Genomic DNA, 19,413 nt, shown 5'->3' with positions numbered 1-19,413 from the left:
TTGTCTGAGACCTTAGCTAGAAAGGGCAGTGTCGTATTTGTAAAGCCTAGGGTGTGTGTGTGTGTGGGTGTGTGTGGGTGTGTGTGTGTGTGTGTGTGTGTGTGTGTGTGTGTTTGGGGTGCACATTTCATGTGTGCAAAAACTCTCAAGGTGGGCTGTCAGCCTTTAAGCATCTTCGGCCAGTAGTGACTGATTCAGTAGTAGGACAGGTCTGCCTGTATCTGTCTGAGCATCCATGTACATTACTTGGTGCTCTATTTAAAGACATCAGAAATAAAGGCAGAGGCAGAACCCCTCTTAATGTATTTGCCATTGCTTAGTTAAACTACTTCAGGTGTTTTTCCCCTTCTCAAACATGCCTCCAGCACCAACTCAGCTGCATTTCTACTTTTCACAATAAGGTTAGCAATTTGGGTAATTGTGGGTGCAACCAGAGATTAATGGCCCCTCGTTACCTCCCAGGAAACACTTGGGGCTCATGGCCGAGTCGGTAGCCTGCAAATAGGCAGGGCCCCATGCTTCTCAGAAACCCCCCATGTGAGGGTGCGGGGCAGCACCAGCCCCACAGGGGTCCTCACCTGATGCATGCAAGCATACACAGAACACACACAACACACACACCCCACCCCTCCCCGCCTCAGAGAGCAGGCAGCACAGCCTGCTTATGAAGGGCACCAGCTCCAGGGTCAAAAAGACCTGGGTTTAAGTCTCAGTTCTGCCACTTACTAGTTGAGTAACCTTGACCTCTCTAAGCCTCAGTTTCCTCATCTGTGAAGTGGGGATAAATACTAGTACCTGCCTCATAGGGTGATAATGAGGATAAAATGAGAAGATACATGAGAAGTTTTTAGCACTAGTATTCTGTAAATGCTATTATCACTTTCATTTTCATTATTACTATTACTAAAATTATCACTAGTGCTGCTATTAAATAGCATTCTCAACACCTTGCAGCCTGAGTCCCCAACACACAGCCAGCAGCAGCCCCATGAGGCTTCCCAGCCAGGCAGATATGGCCCTGGCATAGCCCTGCTGCTTATAGTTGGGATGGGCAACACAGTCCATGTCAGCCTTGACTCATCCAGGGAAGAGAGACACTGACTGGCCACCTCCAGAAAATCCATAGAGGCCTTGGGTAAGCTGTTGAACTCTGCCTAAGGAGAAATGGAGATGAGAGTGTCCTTCTTGCATGGGCGTTTTCAGGCTGAACATGTGTGTGAAGTACCTGTTTCAGTGCCTGGCACACAGTAGGTACTCATCAGTGGCGACCCCACTCTGGGGACATGAGAAGAGCAGCCCCAGGAGGAAAGCAGGATTCGCAGGGCATTTTTGAAGCAAGAATTGGTCAGGGGAGGACATTCTTGGATGGAGCAAAGATTCCCGGGTTGATGGGGGCCCCAGGGCCCCTTGGTCCAGAGTCTCAGTGCCCTCTCACACTGCCATAGGGAGAGATGAAATATGATCACTGGTGGTGTAGTTAGTGACTGGTACCCAAACAGAAAGCTGATCAGCCCTGCTGCAAACAGGAAGCTGATCAGCCCTCAAAACCCAGGGTGGGGAGATTCCAGAGCACGAAGAGGTGTGGGCCTCCTTTCTTTGTCATTTGTGTGAGACATCTTGATTGGCAACAAAATATTAATCACTTTTTCACTACTCTCTTAATGAGAAGCTTTCATGGGCAACAAAATATTAATTTGTCTTGTCTTATCTGTTAAAGAATTCTGTTAATGAATTCAGTCACAGAGCTATTACAGAATGCCATCCTAATGACACATGTAATTAAACTTTTCTGACTTGCAAACATCAAGGATGCCTTGAGCATCAGAATAATATTTGATCAGAAAGTAAATGTACCCCTCTAGCCCGGAGCCAAGTGAGGAGCCACACAGGTTCTGCAGCAAGCAGTGTCGCTGTCAGCAGCACTTATGAGTCACCGATCGTGTGCGTGTCCATCCAGATGGCGTACATGGGGAATCATCACTTACTAAGTGCTGGAGAGTTGCAAGCCCTGTGCCAGAGCACAGAGCAAAGACACTGACCCCAGCCTCCTCCAGGAGGGCAAGATATCCACGAACACCTGTTGCTGGGGCAAGAGAAAGGAGCCATTCTGGCTGGGGCTTCAGGGACAGGGATAAGCGAGAGAGGAATGTGGAGGGACAGGCTGGGGCAGAACAAGACGGGCCTTGAATGTTAACATAGGAGTGTTGGCCGTTCCCCTGTGGATAGTGGGGAGCCCACAGATTTTTGCAGGGGAAGTGACGTGGTCTGATGTGTGTGCTACAAGATCCTGAGCCCCTTCCAGCCTGAGATTAAACATGCATCCAAGGAGGACCCCAAATAACATGGGACCCAGAAATGAGGGAAGCCCTGCTGGTACTCTCAGGGTTTTCCTTCTCTCTGACTTCCCCAGTGGCACATTTGGAGTGGAGCAGTGTCGCAGGCCACAGTGGCTCCAACCCGAGTTCCCTTCACATGGCCATGGCTCAGTTCACAGCCTTCACTTCTCAAGGTTGTCAGCAAGTTTGGCCTGGACCTGGTGCCCCTCCTGAAGATGCCTGAGCCGCTGCTTTACAGGAGACCTCAGCTTCACCCAGCCCAGCTGGCAGGAAGGAAAACAAGACCACTGCTGAGCAGAGACCAGCCCTACAGACTAACAGGGCAACGCCCCCAAAGCAGGTGCTCCCCAGCACGGGCAGCAGCCCAGGGAACTGGCAGCAACACTCGGCAGGGGGTCCCTGGATTATGACACCTCCTTCTATTTGATGAGAAATCCAGAGTTTCTGCTCACGCTCGTATTCCACAGAGCTAAAAATGAGCAGCCTGTAATTTGTTTACTTCCTGGCCAACTGCCAGTTTCTTTGCAGAAGCAGCTGTGGGTCTGGGCGCACTTCAGACCTGTGCCCCCCTCACCACAGTCCTCGAGGAACCACAGCCCACTGCTCCCCATCCCAGAAGCTAAGCTGGGGGTGGCCACAGCAGCACCTGAGCTCTGCCTGGCCTGGGCTCAGGCGCAGGGGTGTGCCTGTGTTTGTCTGAAAGAAGAGGAGCCCTCAGCCCCCAACCCTCCACCATGGAGCCCCCAGACCCCCCCCACTGTGGGCACAAGAAGCCAGTGGTCAGATCCCTCTGGCCTGAGGGCTCTGCTCTGCTATGACACAATGCCATGTGGGGAAGGGGTGCACCACCACACCCAAGGGCCACAACCAGAGCCCATGGGGTGAAGCTTATCCTCAGGGAAAACTCTGACCAGGCACCAGCGCTGTCTTAGGAGGCTGCAAGTTTCCTGTCACTATAAGTATCCAGTCAGAAAGAGGACTTGGTTATTCTTTAGGGACTCTCCTGACCCTGAGGTCACAAAATTCTGTGATAAGGAAGGCACTTTGGAGGCAAGGACCCTGATCCCACATGGACACCTGGCTTTCTCACCCAGACCACAGAGCAGGAGCATACCTCACCCTTCCCTGGTAAGCTCCCCTGCAGCCCCCGTCTCCTGGGTGCTTTTGGGTCTGGGGTGGGGTCCATCTCAGAGGTAGAGCCATATGCTCCTGTCCCTACCCTGACCCCATACTAGGGGTTGGTGGGAGAGTGGGGGAGGTGCTGCCTCACTTTCTGCAGAAACAGAATGTGCAAACCCATTCTGGGCCTCAGCCACTGGATTTTCAACCACCCAGACACGCAGCAGCCACTCTGGGTGGGGTGAAGGGACAGGTGACTGTCCCCAAACCCAGTCCGCAAGGCCAACCTCAGCAATGTCACCTTCTCTCCCCCTCATAACTGTCTTCCTCACTGCTCCTTATGGTCCTGAGGGTCAAGGGACCTGCCCAGGAGAGGGCAGAAGCAGAGACAGGACATCCCAAAAGCCACAAATAATAGCTGGCCAGCTGAATCATTGCTAGTTGTTGCTGGTGCTTGTGCCGTTAACACTATGCAGCCCCATGTGGGTGCCATGTTCTGTGCCAGTCAGCCCACAAGTATCCTTACCATGCCTCCATGAGGAAAGTGGGCTTACTTAACTTGGAAGCATCAAGGAACTTGCCCATGGACCTGCAGCCAGCCTACACACCCAGCCAGAGCTCCCTGGGGACATAGTACCTCACACCCACCATTGCCAAGGCTTCGGGCTGGGACCAGCTACACCTGCCTCCTGCCAAACCAGCCACAGTTCCCAGGCCGCAGGGCAATGAAGCCGCTTGGATGTGGGGCCATGTGTAGGGCGTTCCAGTTCTCATCAGCTGTTGGTTCTGGCCCCAGCAAGGAAGGGGAGCAGCACACTGTGAGACCAGCACGAGGAATTGTTTGGCCAGGATATTCTCAGGGAGAGGAAACATTTTTCTATTGTATTTTTTATTTTTTTATTTTGTATTTCTTTTTTAAAAAGGCCTACAACAAACTCAGTATATTTCAAATGACTTGAAAGAGCCACTGTTTTTTGTTTTTTGGTTTTTTTAACTGAATCTCGCTATTTGGGGCTTTCAAATGTAGGCAGGCAGAGTACAGTGATAAAAGCAGCAAAACAAAACCCATTAGAAGAAAGTATTTGTGGCAGTGTTTGAAGGATGTGTTAAAAGGTTCACTTTTTTCCCATGCCTAAATGGTGTAAAACCGAGAACAAATAATTCTAATGAAGCATATGCTCTCGGTTAGCTCTTCTTTGGAAGTGAGTTATTAAAAAGACCAAAAGAAAATGATTTAGGAGCTCATGACTCATTTAATTTTTATTGTCTTTCTATGAACCAGTCATGAATCCATTGTAAAAAGATGAGAGGCGTTTGATTAGCATGGAGAGCTGTTTGCAACACGATAGACAGTGGTTATAGGTTCTGCATTAAAATAATATCATTAAATGCTTGGGTACATTTTGTTTTAAAATCTTGGAAAACACTACACTTGAAACGTTTAAAGGCTTTGGCCAGTTCTCTCCAGCTTGTGTTGAAAACCCTGGTTGCATCTAAACATTCGGTTCTCTTGAGCTATGGATGAGTTCAAATGGCTAAGAATGTTGTCAGGAGCTCACCAAGAGGTGGGGGCCTGGGCCTGTGGCACACCAGCCTGTGGAACTCTCGGGATGGCTCTGCCCCCTCCGGAACCTCCCCTGGCCTTAGCTTTCTCGGTGGCTTCCTCAGAGGCACCCCTTTCCCCTTTTAGTATTTGCTTCAGGGATTGACTTACGCTCAGTGACCACTTCTGGCCCCATCTCCAAGGTACAGTGTCCCTTACAAAGGTTCTGATTCAGCTTCTAGACCCCAAACACAGAGCCCAGGAACTCTCCACAGAGCCTCTCTCTGAGCCTCACTACCCCCTACAGAGGCCCAGCCAGTGGAGGAAGCCAATCAGTGTCTGTCCTGGCCATCACAGACTGGAGCCCAGCCCTCCGAAGGGCACTCTCCCCCTGAGCAAGGGGAAGGGAGTCACCAGGAGGCCCTGCAGCCCCTGAGCCATGCCCATGCCCATGCTCTGCCCAGACACCCCCCAGCAGGGGGTTCATATTCAGCCTGTTTTCAGGCTTTATCTGCTGCAAACAATTCCGCAGCAAACATCCTTATACACATCTCTTTGCATAGTTTTGTAAAGTAATCTGCAAGATAAGTTCTTAGAAGTAGCACATTTTTAGTTTTGATGGATATTGCTAAATCTCACTCCAAAAAGGTTGCACCAATTTACACCCTCTCCAACAGTATATAAGAGTTTTAAACACCATGTCAGGAGAAAATTCCTGATTGAATATCTTCTTGGTCGCTGAAATGAGCTGTAGAAGGAAATTTATTCAAATCCTCCCTAGGGTGTTTCAAGGACAGTAATTTGCTGTCATGGCTGCAAGCCTGGTCCAGGTTAGAGTCAGGAGCTGGCACCCTCAGCAAGGCCTTCTCAGCCAAGGGAAGACCCTTGCAGGTTTCCAAAGGAAAGCAGCATGTTCAAGGCAGTCTGGAACTTCAGCTGGCTGTTGCAGTGCAGTCTGATGCCTGAGTCCCTCCCTGCCCCAGCTGGACACACCAGCTGACTGGCCAAGGATCCAAAGCCCCATTCAGGAGATCAGGCCCATACTGCACCAGAAGACCCTATCAGCTGCCAGCCATACCATATGACACTCTGGAGTCCTGGCCAGTCAGGAGGAATCCGTCCTCTGGCCTCTGTGGATGGACAAGCTGAGTGCCCAGAGCAATGTCTCTGATGTGAGCCTTCTGTTGCAGGTGTCTGGATACCTGCGTGCACCCAGATGCTCAAGTTCACCCATAGGTGTGCAATTTCAGCATCCACACAGCTGGGTCAGAACCTCCTGTTTGAGTTTTAGAGGAAACGGTGAAGTTAGAGAGAACAATTCACACAAAATTGCCCTCACTGCTGACATCAGTTGCAAGTCAGTGGGAGTCCCTGAAACTACCCTTGGGTTCAATAATTTGCTGGAGGGATTTACAGACTCACTTAAAGCTGTTATCCTCATAGTTACAGTTCATTACAAGAAGGTTAAAATCAACCAAGGGAGGAAGGCCACAAGGCAGATCCAGGAGGAGTCCAAGTGTGGAGCTTCCATTGTCCTCTCCCACTGGAGGCAGGGACATGTTACTTTCCCAGCATCAATGTGTGACAATATGCACAGAGTATTGCCAACCAAGGCAGCTCATCCAAGCCTCAGTGTCCAGAGTTTTTACTGGAGTTCAATCTCATACTGCCCACATAGCTGACCTTAGTCTCCAGTCCCTCAAGAGGCAGAACTGACATCACAGGGCCCAAAGACCCCAGGGAAACATGGAGACTCCCATGAAGCAGCACATTCCCGGGCCTAAAGACCACCTCCCAGTAGCTGAGGGCAAAGGCTGAACCTCTCTTTGGGTAACGTTAATTCTTCACCATCCTTCCTTTCAGGCTCCCCAAGAGGCCGCACATTTGGCTAACACATCTTCATCCATTCACCAAACATCAGTTGAGCTCCATATGCACATGGCATCATGCCACACACTGGGGACAGTGTAGTGATGCACAGAGAATCGAGGTGCCTCCCTGTGGCACTCACAGACATAGACCAGCAGACGCCCTGAGGTCCTGGGGACCCAGGAGCCCTTCCCACAGTGGCTTCCCTCAGCCTCTGACTCCCTCTCCAGGGCCCTTTTCTGGGCTGGGAAGGAGCACAGATCTATTCCAGTTTGCTTACACTAAGTGTGGCTGTCCACAGCAGCCCTCCCCTGGGGACTCAGGTGGCTACTTAGGGATTGCTTCAGGTTGAAGAGACTTCTTTTTTAAGAGGACTCTGAGCAAGAGAATTGGTTCTACAGGTCCTTGCAGGACAGCAAGTCTGTCCTATGAGGCGCTGGAAAGAAGCAAACTGCACAGGAACCCCAATGTCAGCCAGGGTGGTCAGCCATAGACGGCTGGTGGGTTGGCACAGGCATGTTCACTGCATGTGTCCACAGGGATGCTTGCCCATGCTCACCTGTGCCTGCATTGCGTCCTGTGTGCTCTGGATAATCAACAGGAGTGCTCATGTGAGTGTGGACGTCTTCGAGGACTGGCTGTTGCCAGGGCACTGCATGTTACCCAGTGTTTGGGTCCACATGTTCAACTGTTTGTGCAGGTGGGATGCTGGGGTTAGTGACAGTCCAGGGGCCGGAATCAGACCAGTGTGGGCAGAGAAACCCCCTTTATTCCTTCCTCCCCAAAGAGATCCAGGGATGCTCCTGAGAAGAACAAAGCTGGAAAAGCTCTGAATAAATGTTTCTAAACTGAGTTCTAACTTGTAACATTGACAATCTCGTCAACCTAAACTCTCATATCACTCTGGAGTCCTTGTGTTTAATATTTAGTCACTAAACATTCAGCATCAATGGCTCATTTTCGTATTACTTCTACCCGACTCTCATGGATCACTATGACAACATCCCCCATCTCATCTCTGCTTAACTATTGCTTAATACCTTAGTACCAATTAATTACTTTCTTTACTAGGGGCAGATAGTTAGAAAATAGCTTTCTAAAAGGTGAAAACCACATCTTTAAGTAAAATTGTCTCTTTTGCAAAAACGGATATGCATCGATTCAAAGAATGGTCTAATCTGGCTTCTGTTTATTTCTGGAAGAAACCTTGATTTTACTAATACATTCCTCTGCATCAGAGAAAAAAAAGGCCATCCATAAAAAGACAATTACAGAGATGCAATCAAGCATTGACAGCAGTATTCAGACACATCTCAAAGAACATTCAGGAGAGGAAGGATTGCAGGTTTAGTTTTATATAGCTACTTATAAATCAATTTTTAAAGTAATTTTCTCACATCCAATGAGGTAAATTTGATTTCTGTAGCCAGTATTCATATCCAGAAAACAATATGCTTTTTGTTCTGTAATTATATAATGCCTATTGTTCTAGCCCAGAGACATCGTTTTATTTATTACAGAGTCATTTTCTCCCCAGGTCCTAAACTACAGGGTAGAAGTGCATTAGGTGCTTACAAAAGAGCCACAACACATGCAGCAGCCCCTCATGTCCTCAAATTGCTGAGCACACCCCTCAGCACTTGAGTGATTACCCAAGAGTTATGTCTGTGCTCCCGGGGAACAGTGGCTTGTACCTGGCAAGCAAGGAAAAGCAGCCGGAGAGGTTAACTGACTGTCAGGCACACCAAAAGTCATCGGTCCAGTCTGGGATTCCAGGCATGGGCATTTCCATCTCTGCCTGCCACTCTGAGTTGAGCCTTCCTTCGGTGATTCCAGTGAACCCTGGCCTGAGGACTGCAAAGAGGCAGGAGTCCCTCCAAGGGCTGCAGTATGGAGAAAGAGACAGGGTGGGAGGCAGGGGACAAGACTTGAGACCAGTCCTCTGCCTTTTCCGCCAGCAACCTCATTTTGACCCCAAGTGACTGGGCAACATTTGGGTAGATGGGGAGGCAGGTAGTGGGCACCTCAGTTGTCAAACCCAAAGAACCAGAACCAGATACGGTTCCTGCAGAAAGCCTAGCTCAGTGCCTTGTACAGTCCCTTCAACAAATATTTACTGAGGGCCTACTATGTGCTGGGCACTGGGGACACAACAGTGAACACAGAGCACAGGAATCCCTGCACTCCCCCCACGGAGCTCACGTTCCAGTGGGGAAATAGACAGCAGCATGGTAAATACACAAAATAGTGCACTGAGTGGCAGCAAGTGCCCTGGAGAGAAAGTGAGGGGCAGAGGGGGCAGGTTGGGGGTGGAGGTTACAGATGGGGCCCTCGGATAAGATTTGAGCAGACTTGGAGGAGAGGGAGACAGACAGATAGATTGTCTTTGGGGAAGAGGGGGCAGAAAGTGGCCAGATCCTGGGGGGGGAGGGCAGGCACATTAGAGCAGCAAGGGGAGAGGGGGAAGAGATGGGGTCTGAGGGGGGGGCTGGGTCAAATCATTCCCACAGCCCTTGAGGGCTGGGTCCCTGAGCAAGGTTCTGAGCAAGGAAGGAGACCTGGCATCTGCTTTGAAGGGACCACCTGGCTGCTGTGTGGGGAGGTGGAGGTCTCTGCCATCCCCAGACAAGAAGATGGTGGCTGGGCCCAGGGTGGTGGCAGGGGAGGTAAGAGGAGATCAGACTCTGAATACATATATTTTCAAGGACAGCCCTACTGTCTTACCCCCTGGGGACTGGGATTTGGTTTTGTTTTATGATTTGGGGCTTTCAAGGGTTTTTCTCTGAGGATTAAACAAGGCAATGTACAGTACCCTCCTTATCTGCAGGGGATACGTTCCCAGATCCCCAGTGGGTGCCTGAAACCTCAGATAGAAATGAACACTATATATACTGTTTTTTCCTATGCATACATACCTGTGATAACTTTTAATTTATAAATTAAGCACAATAAGAAATTAACAAAATGACTAATAATAAAATAGAACAACAATTATAACAATATGCCAGCATCACTACTCTTGCACTTTGGGGCCATTATTAAGTAAAATAAAAGTTACTTAAACACAAGCACTGTGATACTGCAACAGTCGATCTGATGACCGAGACGGCTGCTAAGTGACAAATGGGAGGGGACTGTCTACAGCGTGGAGACACTGGACAAAGGGATGGTTCACATCCCCAGCATGGGATGGCACAACATTTTGTCACACTACTCAGAATGGTGCACAATTTAAAACTTATGAATTATTTCTGGAATTATCCATGTAATATTTTTGGACTACAGTTTACCTTGAGTAACCGAAACCGTGGAAAGCGAATCTTCGGATAAAGAGGGACTGCTGTCTGTCACCTCTCAAAGACCGTGCTTTATTAATGGGTATCATTCTCAAGTTGACCTGTGTGAACTTCTGCCTTGGGGCAGCCCTTGGGGCCCGGGGCACTTCTCAGCCTGAGGGATGCTGTGGTCCATGTGACCAAGTAACCCCGCCAAGGTAGTGACAAGAGCAAGGGTCGCCAGAGCTTGAGACTGGCTTCTGGGGCCGTCTCATGAGGAGGAGCTGTGGGTGTGAAGTCTCAGGAAGGCAATTCGGAGGGGAAATGCCAGCCGGCCCCAGCCAGACTCCCTGAGAGCAGCTCTGGCTTCCCCTTTGGGATGGGGTCTGCCCTGAACTGACCAAGTGGGTTTCTAAGCCCCCCACCCTCTTCCCCAAGATGGGGGCTGCACCCAACTTCCCAGCCCTCTCTCAAGATGCCATCCCATCTGAGATTCCAAGCGAAACATATTTGCCTCCAGACTTAGGTTCTGACTCAGGAAATAGCTTAGACTAGAAATATGTCAACCCAGAATGGACTAGCCATTAACTTTTCATAAGCAACTCAGGTATGAACCGTTTACGACCCTGTTATGACACAGGACAAATCAGCTATCTGGTGTTCTATTTTCATTATTGAGGCTTCCTCAAAATGGTAGGAACAAGGCTCTTTTAAGCAGAGTGATGTTTCACAGCAAACGCGTGGGTTCGAGCTGCCCTCTCCAATATTTTACTGCACCTGGCACCTGGAAGGAGCCAGCATTGTGCACAGTTCTGCAAAAGAGAACACAGCTGGCTGGGGAAGTACTTGGTGCCCAGTGCTCATCAGGGGACTCCAATGCAGCCAGTAGCCCCCTCCTGCCCATTCTTCCCCTAAGCACTGGCCCATTAAGACCCCATATTGGGAGGCTGCAGAGATCACAGTGCCAAGGCTTACTGAGCCGTTTCTTATGGAACTCCTGGGCATCAGCCCTTCTTGGCTCTTATTTATGTCCCTGCCTAGTTTTGTGTTTGTCTCCTTTCCTCATAGTTCTATTTCCCTTCCCTTGGGTTACCCCGGTCACTGAAACCTGTCTCAAATCGTTGTGGGATCAAGGTGGATCTAAACCACGGGTAGGCAAACTACAACCCATGGGCCAAATCCAGCCCACCAACTTTAAATAAAATGTCATGGGAACACAGCCACACTCATTAGTTTATGTATTGTTATGGCTATTTTCATGCTATAATGACAGAGTTGAGTAGTTGACAGAAACCACACAGCCCACAAAGCCGCAAATATGTATTATCTGGCCCCTTAAGAAAAAATTTACCAACTCCTGCTCTAAAAAGGACCAGCCTCCAGAAACAGAGCTTCTCATGAGGTGAGCAACTCCCTGTGAAATGAGCAGGCAGCAGGATGGACAAGAGGAACACGTGAGCTGAGTTCGATAAAGTTGAGAGGGAGTGAGCTGGGGGAGATGTTAGGCTGGGCCTCCCGGATGAGGAGCCAGTGAGCAAGGCCTTACTTAAGGACGTGCGGGGTCTGGGCCAGCAGCATGGTGGGGAGGGGGCGTTCCTGCTGCCCAGGCCAGCACAGCCTGCAGGCAGGCAGCTGTGGCTGAGCAAGGGAGCAGCAGAAAGGAACTCTCCCACAGCTGCAGGAGTTTTGTTTTCCTGGGAGACATGGCTATCATTCCCAGCTCACTGGATAAAGAGGCCAGTCTCAAGAGTCTTCTTTACCCTGTGCAGGACTTCGGAGAGGATGACTCCCTGTACATCACCAAGGTGACCACCATCCACATGGGCAACTACACCTGCCACGCCTCCGGCCACGAGGAGCTCTTCCAGACCCACGTCCTGCAGGTGAATGGTTAGTAAATGGCTCCATGCATGTTGTCCCCTCAAAGCCTTCCCAAAATGCTGCTCAGAGCAATCCTCGCCCTCTCCTGTATCCTGATTTCTTAAAGAAACAGCTAAACTCGAAATATTCCATCTCCCTTGTAAGTAAAGGGGAATGATGAGGAAAGGGCAAATCCTGTCGACTAATTTTCATGCCTAGCTTCACCCAAAGCTGCCTCAGATGAAATGAATCCAAGGGCCAGTGGGGCTTCCTTCAGGCAAGCTGCGCCCGGCAGCTGAGGCCCCAGAGGGCTGCTGGAGATGTGAGTGTGCCCCACTGGCAGCGTGGTGCTGCGGAGCTGGTGGCCTCTGCATCCCGCGAGAGCAGAAACTGTCCCACAACCACTGCTGCTCTTCCAGGTGGCATGGAACCACATCGCTTGTTCAATTGGGAGGCAGTATTTTCTCCATCAAGGGCTTGTTCGCATCTCCCTCCCCAGGACGTTCCATGAGCCTCATCTCAGGCTAAGCCAGGACAGAAACAGAGCAGGCTTGAAGGGTTTTCTTTGATTCTCGTAGGCCCCTGTGTTGCCAGGACCCCTAGAGACTAGGAAGAATTAACACCTTCCTGATTACAACATTAGCAGCCAGTATTTCCCAAGCACTTCCTTTGGCCCATCCCTGTGCTAAGCTTGGGTCTTCCCAGTCGATGTATTTTAATCTACTTTAAGGATGAGTTTCTAGGTAAGGTCACTTGCCTGGAGTCACACAACTGGCAGGTATCATTCTGAATCCAGACCCCATAGTCTGACCTCTGCATCCCATTGCTGGCCACCTCAACCTGGCTGTTCCAGTCATCAAAACATATTATCCATAGCCTGTCCACAATCCCATAGCAGATCAGCACCCCAATGAAATTAGCCTCATCCAGCCAAACCTAGCTGGGCGTCACTCCTGTCACCAAGCAGACCTGAGCGGGGTGTTCATTTGTCAGGGAATAGCATGGAAGCTCCAAATCAGCCTCAGAGGCTTTGTGCCAACCAGTGTTCAGGGCTTCTGCTCCAAGGATAAAGTGAGCAAGGTGGCAAGAATATTACATGATGAGGTTCACCTTCGCTTACCTCTGGGATCAGGGTGACAAGCCATTTAGGACAATGGGGTGAGCTCAGCTTGCCTCTGCATTTAGCCTACAGGATGTCCTAGGGTATTTTATATTCGTATATGCCCAAGCCATATTTTATTAGTATTTCCCTTGAGCTGGGACATACTTAATCCTTTGGGGTTTCATGGCTATGATGAAGTCTCTGAATCTCACCAGAAATAAGCCAAGCGTTCCTAGTTATAGCACCCCCTGGGTGAGCCGACCCAGTCTGGGACTCGGAGGCCATGTAATGTGCAGCAGGCAGGCAGCGTTGGGCCTCTCTCCCAGCAGGGGTGATCCAGGGGCATTACCCCCAGAATTCTGAGACAGAGTTCATGATGTGGATGGAGCCAGTTCCTCGCTCCCAGCATTGAATCGGGAGAAAGGCCACCACACACTATGAGGTGCACTCCTCCCACCAGGTGGGAGTAGGCTGCACAGCTGGCATTGGAGCGTGCTGTTTGAGCTCTCCACCCACAGCTCAGGGACTGCTTGTCTCTGCTGAAGAGGCTGCTTTTGGCCCATGAGAGTCTAAACAAAGAGCAAAACCTTCCTGCTGAAATCCAGAGAGGGGCCTCTTGAGACCTATTTCCTAATTGCTAAGAGATTTAAGACTTCTCTTCCGGCCAAAGAGCTGTCAATAGAGTGAGAGGAAGCATGCTGGGACCTCTGTACTTTGTGATCAGTTTTCTACCTCATTAAATCAGCTCACTGTGTTCGGCCCCCACAACACTGGGCTAGACCATTAGGGTGGCTCTGTCTCCAGGAGCCCATGAGGTCCCTGGGCTGGGCTGACTCCTAGGCACTTGGGGATGGCTGGTTAATTCTTTAACCAGCTTCCTCACAGGCACACCCATACTAAAGTAGGCCCATTGTTGCCTCCTAAGAACATAAGGTCGTTGGCTGCTGACCTAGGAACAAAACAGGAGGTTTTCAGAGTATTCCAGAAGTTAAACTTGCTGTATTAGAGTCAGAGGAAATACAATTATATCTGTGTGGAAAATGTTGTTGAAACTAGAATGGTCTGAAAGACATAATTACAATAGTAGCATTTACTGAATACCTACTATGCACCATCCCTGTCTCACAGATGAGGAAATGGGGGCTCAGAGAGAGTAAGTGATTTGCCCATACCCACCCACCCCCACTTAGTAGCTGCAGAGCAGATCTTGACCCTAGATCCCACACTCTTGATGCCCACTCTGCTGGGATATTATGTTGCTGCTTTTGGGAAGAGCAGATGTGGGATGCAAGGGTGGTCAGTCCGCAGCCTCTGTGGAGTTGCTCTGGGCTGCACACAGTGGGGAGACAGAGGGCAGGAAGCCTACCTCATTTGTCTCCGTTCCTAGTGCTGAACTCAGTCCTGGTCAGAAACAGCTGGACTAGTGATAAACTGATGAGAGAACAATATAGTGAATGTAAGCCCCAGCCCCTGCCCTCAACAGGACTGAAGTTGGTGAACCACATGGCTTGGCGTCACCCTGCTCCTGGCGGGGCTCCACTCATCACTGGGCAGACTCCTGATGCTGCTCGGTTCCCAGGAGGGAGGCCCAGGGAAGGCTGGGTCACTGCAGAAGCCTCCCAGAGGCAGTGGGCCTGGGGAGCTTTACAGGTTGTAGCTTGGTGCCAAAGGAGAGTAGCTTTAAGCACAAGGAGCTAGAAGGCAGGGAAGGCACTATTGGTGCTGAGGACAGAAGGCACGTCCTCAGCATCAATAGTGCTGTCCTTCTGTCCTTGGCTAAGGAGCCTCGTGAGGAAAGAGGGAGAAAGCAGTAACTTTCACTTGTGTCATTTGTTCCTTTTTGCATCCATCCCAAGCATGAGTGGAAAGCATGAAAGATGGCCCTGAGCAGCCCGGATAAATTCAGTCCAGTTGCCCAGCAGTGCTGTTGGAGGTGCAGTGTGGTCTCCTCTTGGTCTGGCAGATCATTTGTGATTACTGAGCTGAGGCAGTGCCTGAGACATGCAGACAGGGAGCCATGTTCTGTGTCCGCATTTCTCCAACTAGCTTCTCAGCCAGAGGGAAGGCGGGAAGGAGAGAATGAGGGAGGGAAAAGGGGGGGCCCTGGCCCATCGCTTGCTTCTCTTGGGAGCTCAGAAGACTCTGAACAGACAGCAGATATGCTGGGGAGTTATGTGTGGCAAAGATACCAAAACCTGCGAGTAGGAGCTGGCTGGCTGCTCTACCCTAGGCGCAGTGCGAGCCCGAGCTGGCAGCACCTCTGACAAAGGTTGAAGATACGAACTCTGAGCCAGACAGACCTGAGTTCAAGTCCTGATGCTGACCTGGCACATCCTTGACGTACATTCATAGGCAAGTAAACAAGCTCACCTGTAAAATGGGAATAATAACAGTACCTCCTGCCTCATAGGCCTGATGAGATATAATATGTACAAAATGCTTGGAAAATGCCTGGCATGAAATACAGTTCAAAGTGCAAAGTGGGGCAGACATGGGGGAGATTTGGGGTTTGTCTCAAGCCATATTTATCTGTAATTGGTTGACACAGGAGGTCAGAGCTGGTTGCCCCTCAGACAGCTTCCAGCCCATTATACAGATGGGAAAATCAAGACCCAGAGAAGATTGCCAAGAAGGGAGTAAAATACAGGCCTCTTCTCTCCAGAGCTGCCTTGCTCTCTGGCTCCTGGTGGTGGCGGCGGGATCCCATACACAGGCTGGGCTACCATTTTCTGGGACTTCCTATCTGTGACTCTGCTTTGACCTGGTTGCCTAAAGGGAACCCTTCCCAGCAACTACTTCCTCTCAAGTTATTAGTACAACCTCCCCATAGCCCAGGCCTCCCGGAAATGAGGCCCAAACACTGACATGATTTATAACTTCACGCAAACCTCCTGCATTGCTTTCATAGGAAGGAGCAAGAACTTCAGACATAAATGATTAATCCATTAAATTAAAAACACCCTCAACCTCCCCACATTTCAGACAAGTAGCAAATCACTCCCAAAACAATAATAATCTCCCAAATCTGTTCATTACTCCAGCTTTGTACTTTTGTGTCTGTACCTCTTACTTAAGGACATATTTATGCTACCTTTCACCTTGGGAATGAGCGATGTTTCCCAAAGAAAATGGGCCTTTGTGCTGTTCAATGTTTTCACTTGAAGGTATTGCAAAATTTAAAAGAAAATGAAGGTTATATTAATTGCCCAGGATATATTAATTTCAAATTATTTTTAGTGTGCAGATTAACACAAAAGGAAGATGGGAGATCAGGGTCAAAGAAAAACAGCTGGGTCTTTGTCATATTGCTGGCAGAAAGTGGTGATCTCCACCTCGCCCTGAGAGGGCCCCAGGAACTTCAGAGACCCCCACAGACGCCTCTTTGTCCTGGCAGGATGCTGGAACCAGAGCTGAGGAACCAGTAGGAGCCACACAAGGATGGCTCTAACGTCAAGTATGAACAACTCTGCACAGTGTTTTCAAGGAGAAAAATGGGGCATAGTTGGGTGAGAAATTGGGTTTCAGAGGGGGGCTTTTATTTTTTCCAAGATGAGAGAATTTATGGCCAACAAGAAAGATCCAGTGGAAAGGGGGAATTCGACACAGTAGTGAGAGAGGTGTTGGCAACATCCATGAGGGGGCAGAGTCTATGAGTGCTGCTGGGCATGACACAAGACTCAAAACTGGGTGTCTTTCTGGAGAAGATGAGGGGAATGGTCTGGAAATGGCAACAAGGGCCAAGAAGGACACATGCCCACCCCCCCACTCTCCTACCCCCAGCCCAGAGGCACAAAGAGAAAGGGGATGGCATTCTTAGGAGAAAGCCAGGTTTTTACTGGAGCAAGAAGGTAAGGGAACATTCCTAGAAGAGTCTGAGGACTTGGAAGATTTTGCTGATGAAAGAACCTGAGTTCCAGAAGGCACAACGGAAGCTTGTGGGAGGAGGGGTACCCTAGAGGCCTAAGCTTCCTGTGGAAACTGACATGATCAGATAAAGGGCATGAGGAAAGGAGTCCTGGTGATCCTGCTGAGTAGAGACAAGACAGGGGAGAAAGGGGTATTGGCAGTGGAGCCGGCAGAGGCTGAGGCTCCCTCTTCAGTCCTACAGACAGAGTGATGGAGGCTAGAGGAGAAGATGTCTTACCCCCAGGATGTCCTCAGCTCAAGGAGACCTCAAGAGCAGCAGAGGGTGCCTCTCACTCCAAGCGTGCATGAGTTGGCTTTTAACCCCTGCCCATGGAGACTCAGGGGTCTTGCATGAAGTCATGTGTTTTTAAATGAGTGATTCATTCCACACCCTTGACTTTCAGTCATTTCATTTTGTTCTAGAACATTGTCACATACTTCGGTTCAAATTGAGCCCTGACTTGGTCTGAGAGAGCTTCCAAATCAGAACTGACACAGGGCCTCACCTGGAACCTGTTAGGTAGATGCAAATTCTGCAGCCCCATCCCAGACCTATGGAATCAGACACTGTGGGGGTGGGCCCCCCATCATGTTTTACCAAGTCCCTCCTTGGGTCCGCAGGCTTCCTATCAGAGGACAGGACTGAGACAAAGGCCAGTCTTCAACACCAGTGATGGACGCTGGGGATGACCTCAGTGAGATCAGTCCACAAACCATCAGCCCGTTCCTTGAGTTTCCAGTTCACTGGACCAGACCATCACCAATAAAAGGACAGGCACTGCACCAGGAAGTAACTCCTGTGTGAGATGGAAAGAGAGGAGCCTGCTCTCTATTCTAAGTTTTCCAGGACTGCTGTCCCCAAGCCCCCAAAGCTCCCTCTGGAGCAATTCTCACATTTGCAGGTAATTTTTGAATCACCTTCCCCAGACAGAAAGCTCCATGAGGGCAGGAACTGAGGCTATCTTATTCACTGCTGTGTCCACCATGTCTGACATGTGGCTGGCATTTAATAAATGTTGGCTGCACGATATTGAATTGACAGAGCTTTGTAAAATCCGTCAAGGTCATCAATATAGTGCCGGACTCAAGTGGGACCTCTTTCAGCCCTTCCCCCACCCCCTTTTGCAACATTTAATATTGTAATACTTTGTAATAGCTGATTTAGCAAAGTGACAATTATAACCCTTGTTTATCAAAATTTCCTCATTTTTTTCTTCTAAATAATTTTCAGAATTGTTTTGTCAAGCCCCTGCCGATTGATTTCAATTGGAATTAAATTAAATGTATGGCTTAATTTGGAGTATCTTGTCTCTTAACAATAGTAAGTCTTCCTATCCAAGAACATCTCTCTCCAATTATTCAAGTCTCTTTTTATGTCAACAGTGACATTTTATAGTTTTCTTCATTTAGGCCCGTTATATTTTCTGTCTGGTTATGGCTGGTACATGAGTAAGCTATTAATTTTTATATTTTGTTACTTGCCTCTTTCCTATACTCACTCATTAATCCTTTTTACTTTTGTGGTTTGTTTCCTGAAGGATATCCCATATATCATTTTTCTCCATCTTTTTAACATTTGTACCTCTCATTTCTTGCCTTCTGTTGACAACATCCAGCATGACGTGAAAGTCTGATATGGCCTCCTTTCCTTTTTCCTTTTTCTTTTTTTCCTGATTTAGTGCTTCACCGCTTTAAAAAGAATGGTGCTATTTCCTATTTTTATAGAGATATTCTTCATTGTAGGAAGAAAATATAATTCTGTCCTTATTTTATTGAGGTTTTTCCCCCAAGAAATTGATTTTGGATTTTTTTCAAGGTCCCTTTCGGTTTCTAGCAAGAGAATCAAATGGTTTTTCTTTTTGACTGTCTTTGACTTTGGGTATGATTAATTACAGATTTCCTAATAGTTAGCCATCGAAACATATTATATTTGGTCACAGTATGTTCTTTTAATACCATTCTAGATTTGATTTGGGAATGTTTTACTTGGGATTTTGGTATATCTAGCTCTAAATGATATAGGTCTGTAGTCGTCTGTTTTGTTCTCTGTTCAGGTTTTGGTGTGCAGGATATGCTGACTTCATGATGTCATTTGGAACATCTTCCCTGTTCTATGCTCTAAGAATTACCCATTTCTTAAATGTGCAAAGGGACTCTCTTATAAAACTAATCAGTGTGTTTTGGGGTTAGTAGCACTTTAAAATTTTTATTTTTTATTTTATTGATTATGCATATTCATGGCGTACAAAGCTGACCATCACCACCTGTACCCAAGATGTGATGATGATACCAATACAATCAGCATGATCATTAACCACAAATTGCAATTATTCCCCGTGTCCCCCACCCAGCCTCTCCCCAACCTCCCTCCCCCTCCGCCTCTACCCCCAGCAACCCTAGGTA

General features: G+C 48.8%; 1 protein-coding gene across 1 annotated transcript in view; it reads left to right on the top strand.

The window, feature by feature from the left end:
- The window catches only part of FSTL4 (follistatin like 4), a 390,948-nt gene that overhangs the window by 339,902 nt on the left and 31,633 nt on the right, over positions 1-19,413 (top strand). Inside the window, exon 7 of the mRNA XM_063087969.1 lies at positions 11,912-12,032. Coding sequence (XP_062944039.1) covers positions 11,912-12,032 — 121 coding nt within the window. The remainder of the gene's footprint in view (positions 1-11,911; positions 12,033-19,413) is intronic.

The sequence above is a fragment of the Cynocephalus volans genome, chromosome 2 (genome assembly GCF_027409185.1).
Source record: "Cynocephalus volans isolate mCynVol1 chromosome 2, mCynVol1.pri, whole genome shotgun sequence".
Classification (NCBI taxonomy): domain Eukaryota; kingdom Metazoa; phylum Chordata; class Mammalia; order Dermoptera; family Cynocephalidae; genus Cynocephalus; species Cynocephalus volans.
Note: the sequence above shows the minus strand (reverse complement) of the source record. Positions and strands in the feature narration are given on the sequence as shown.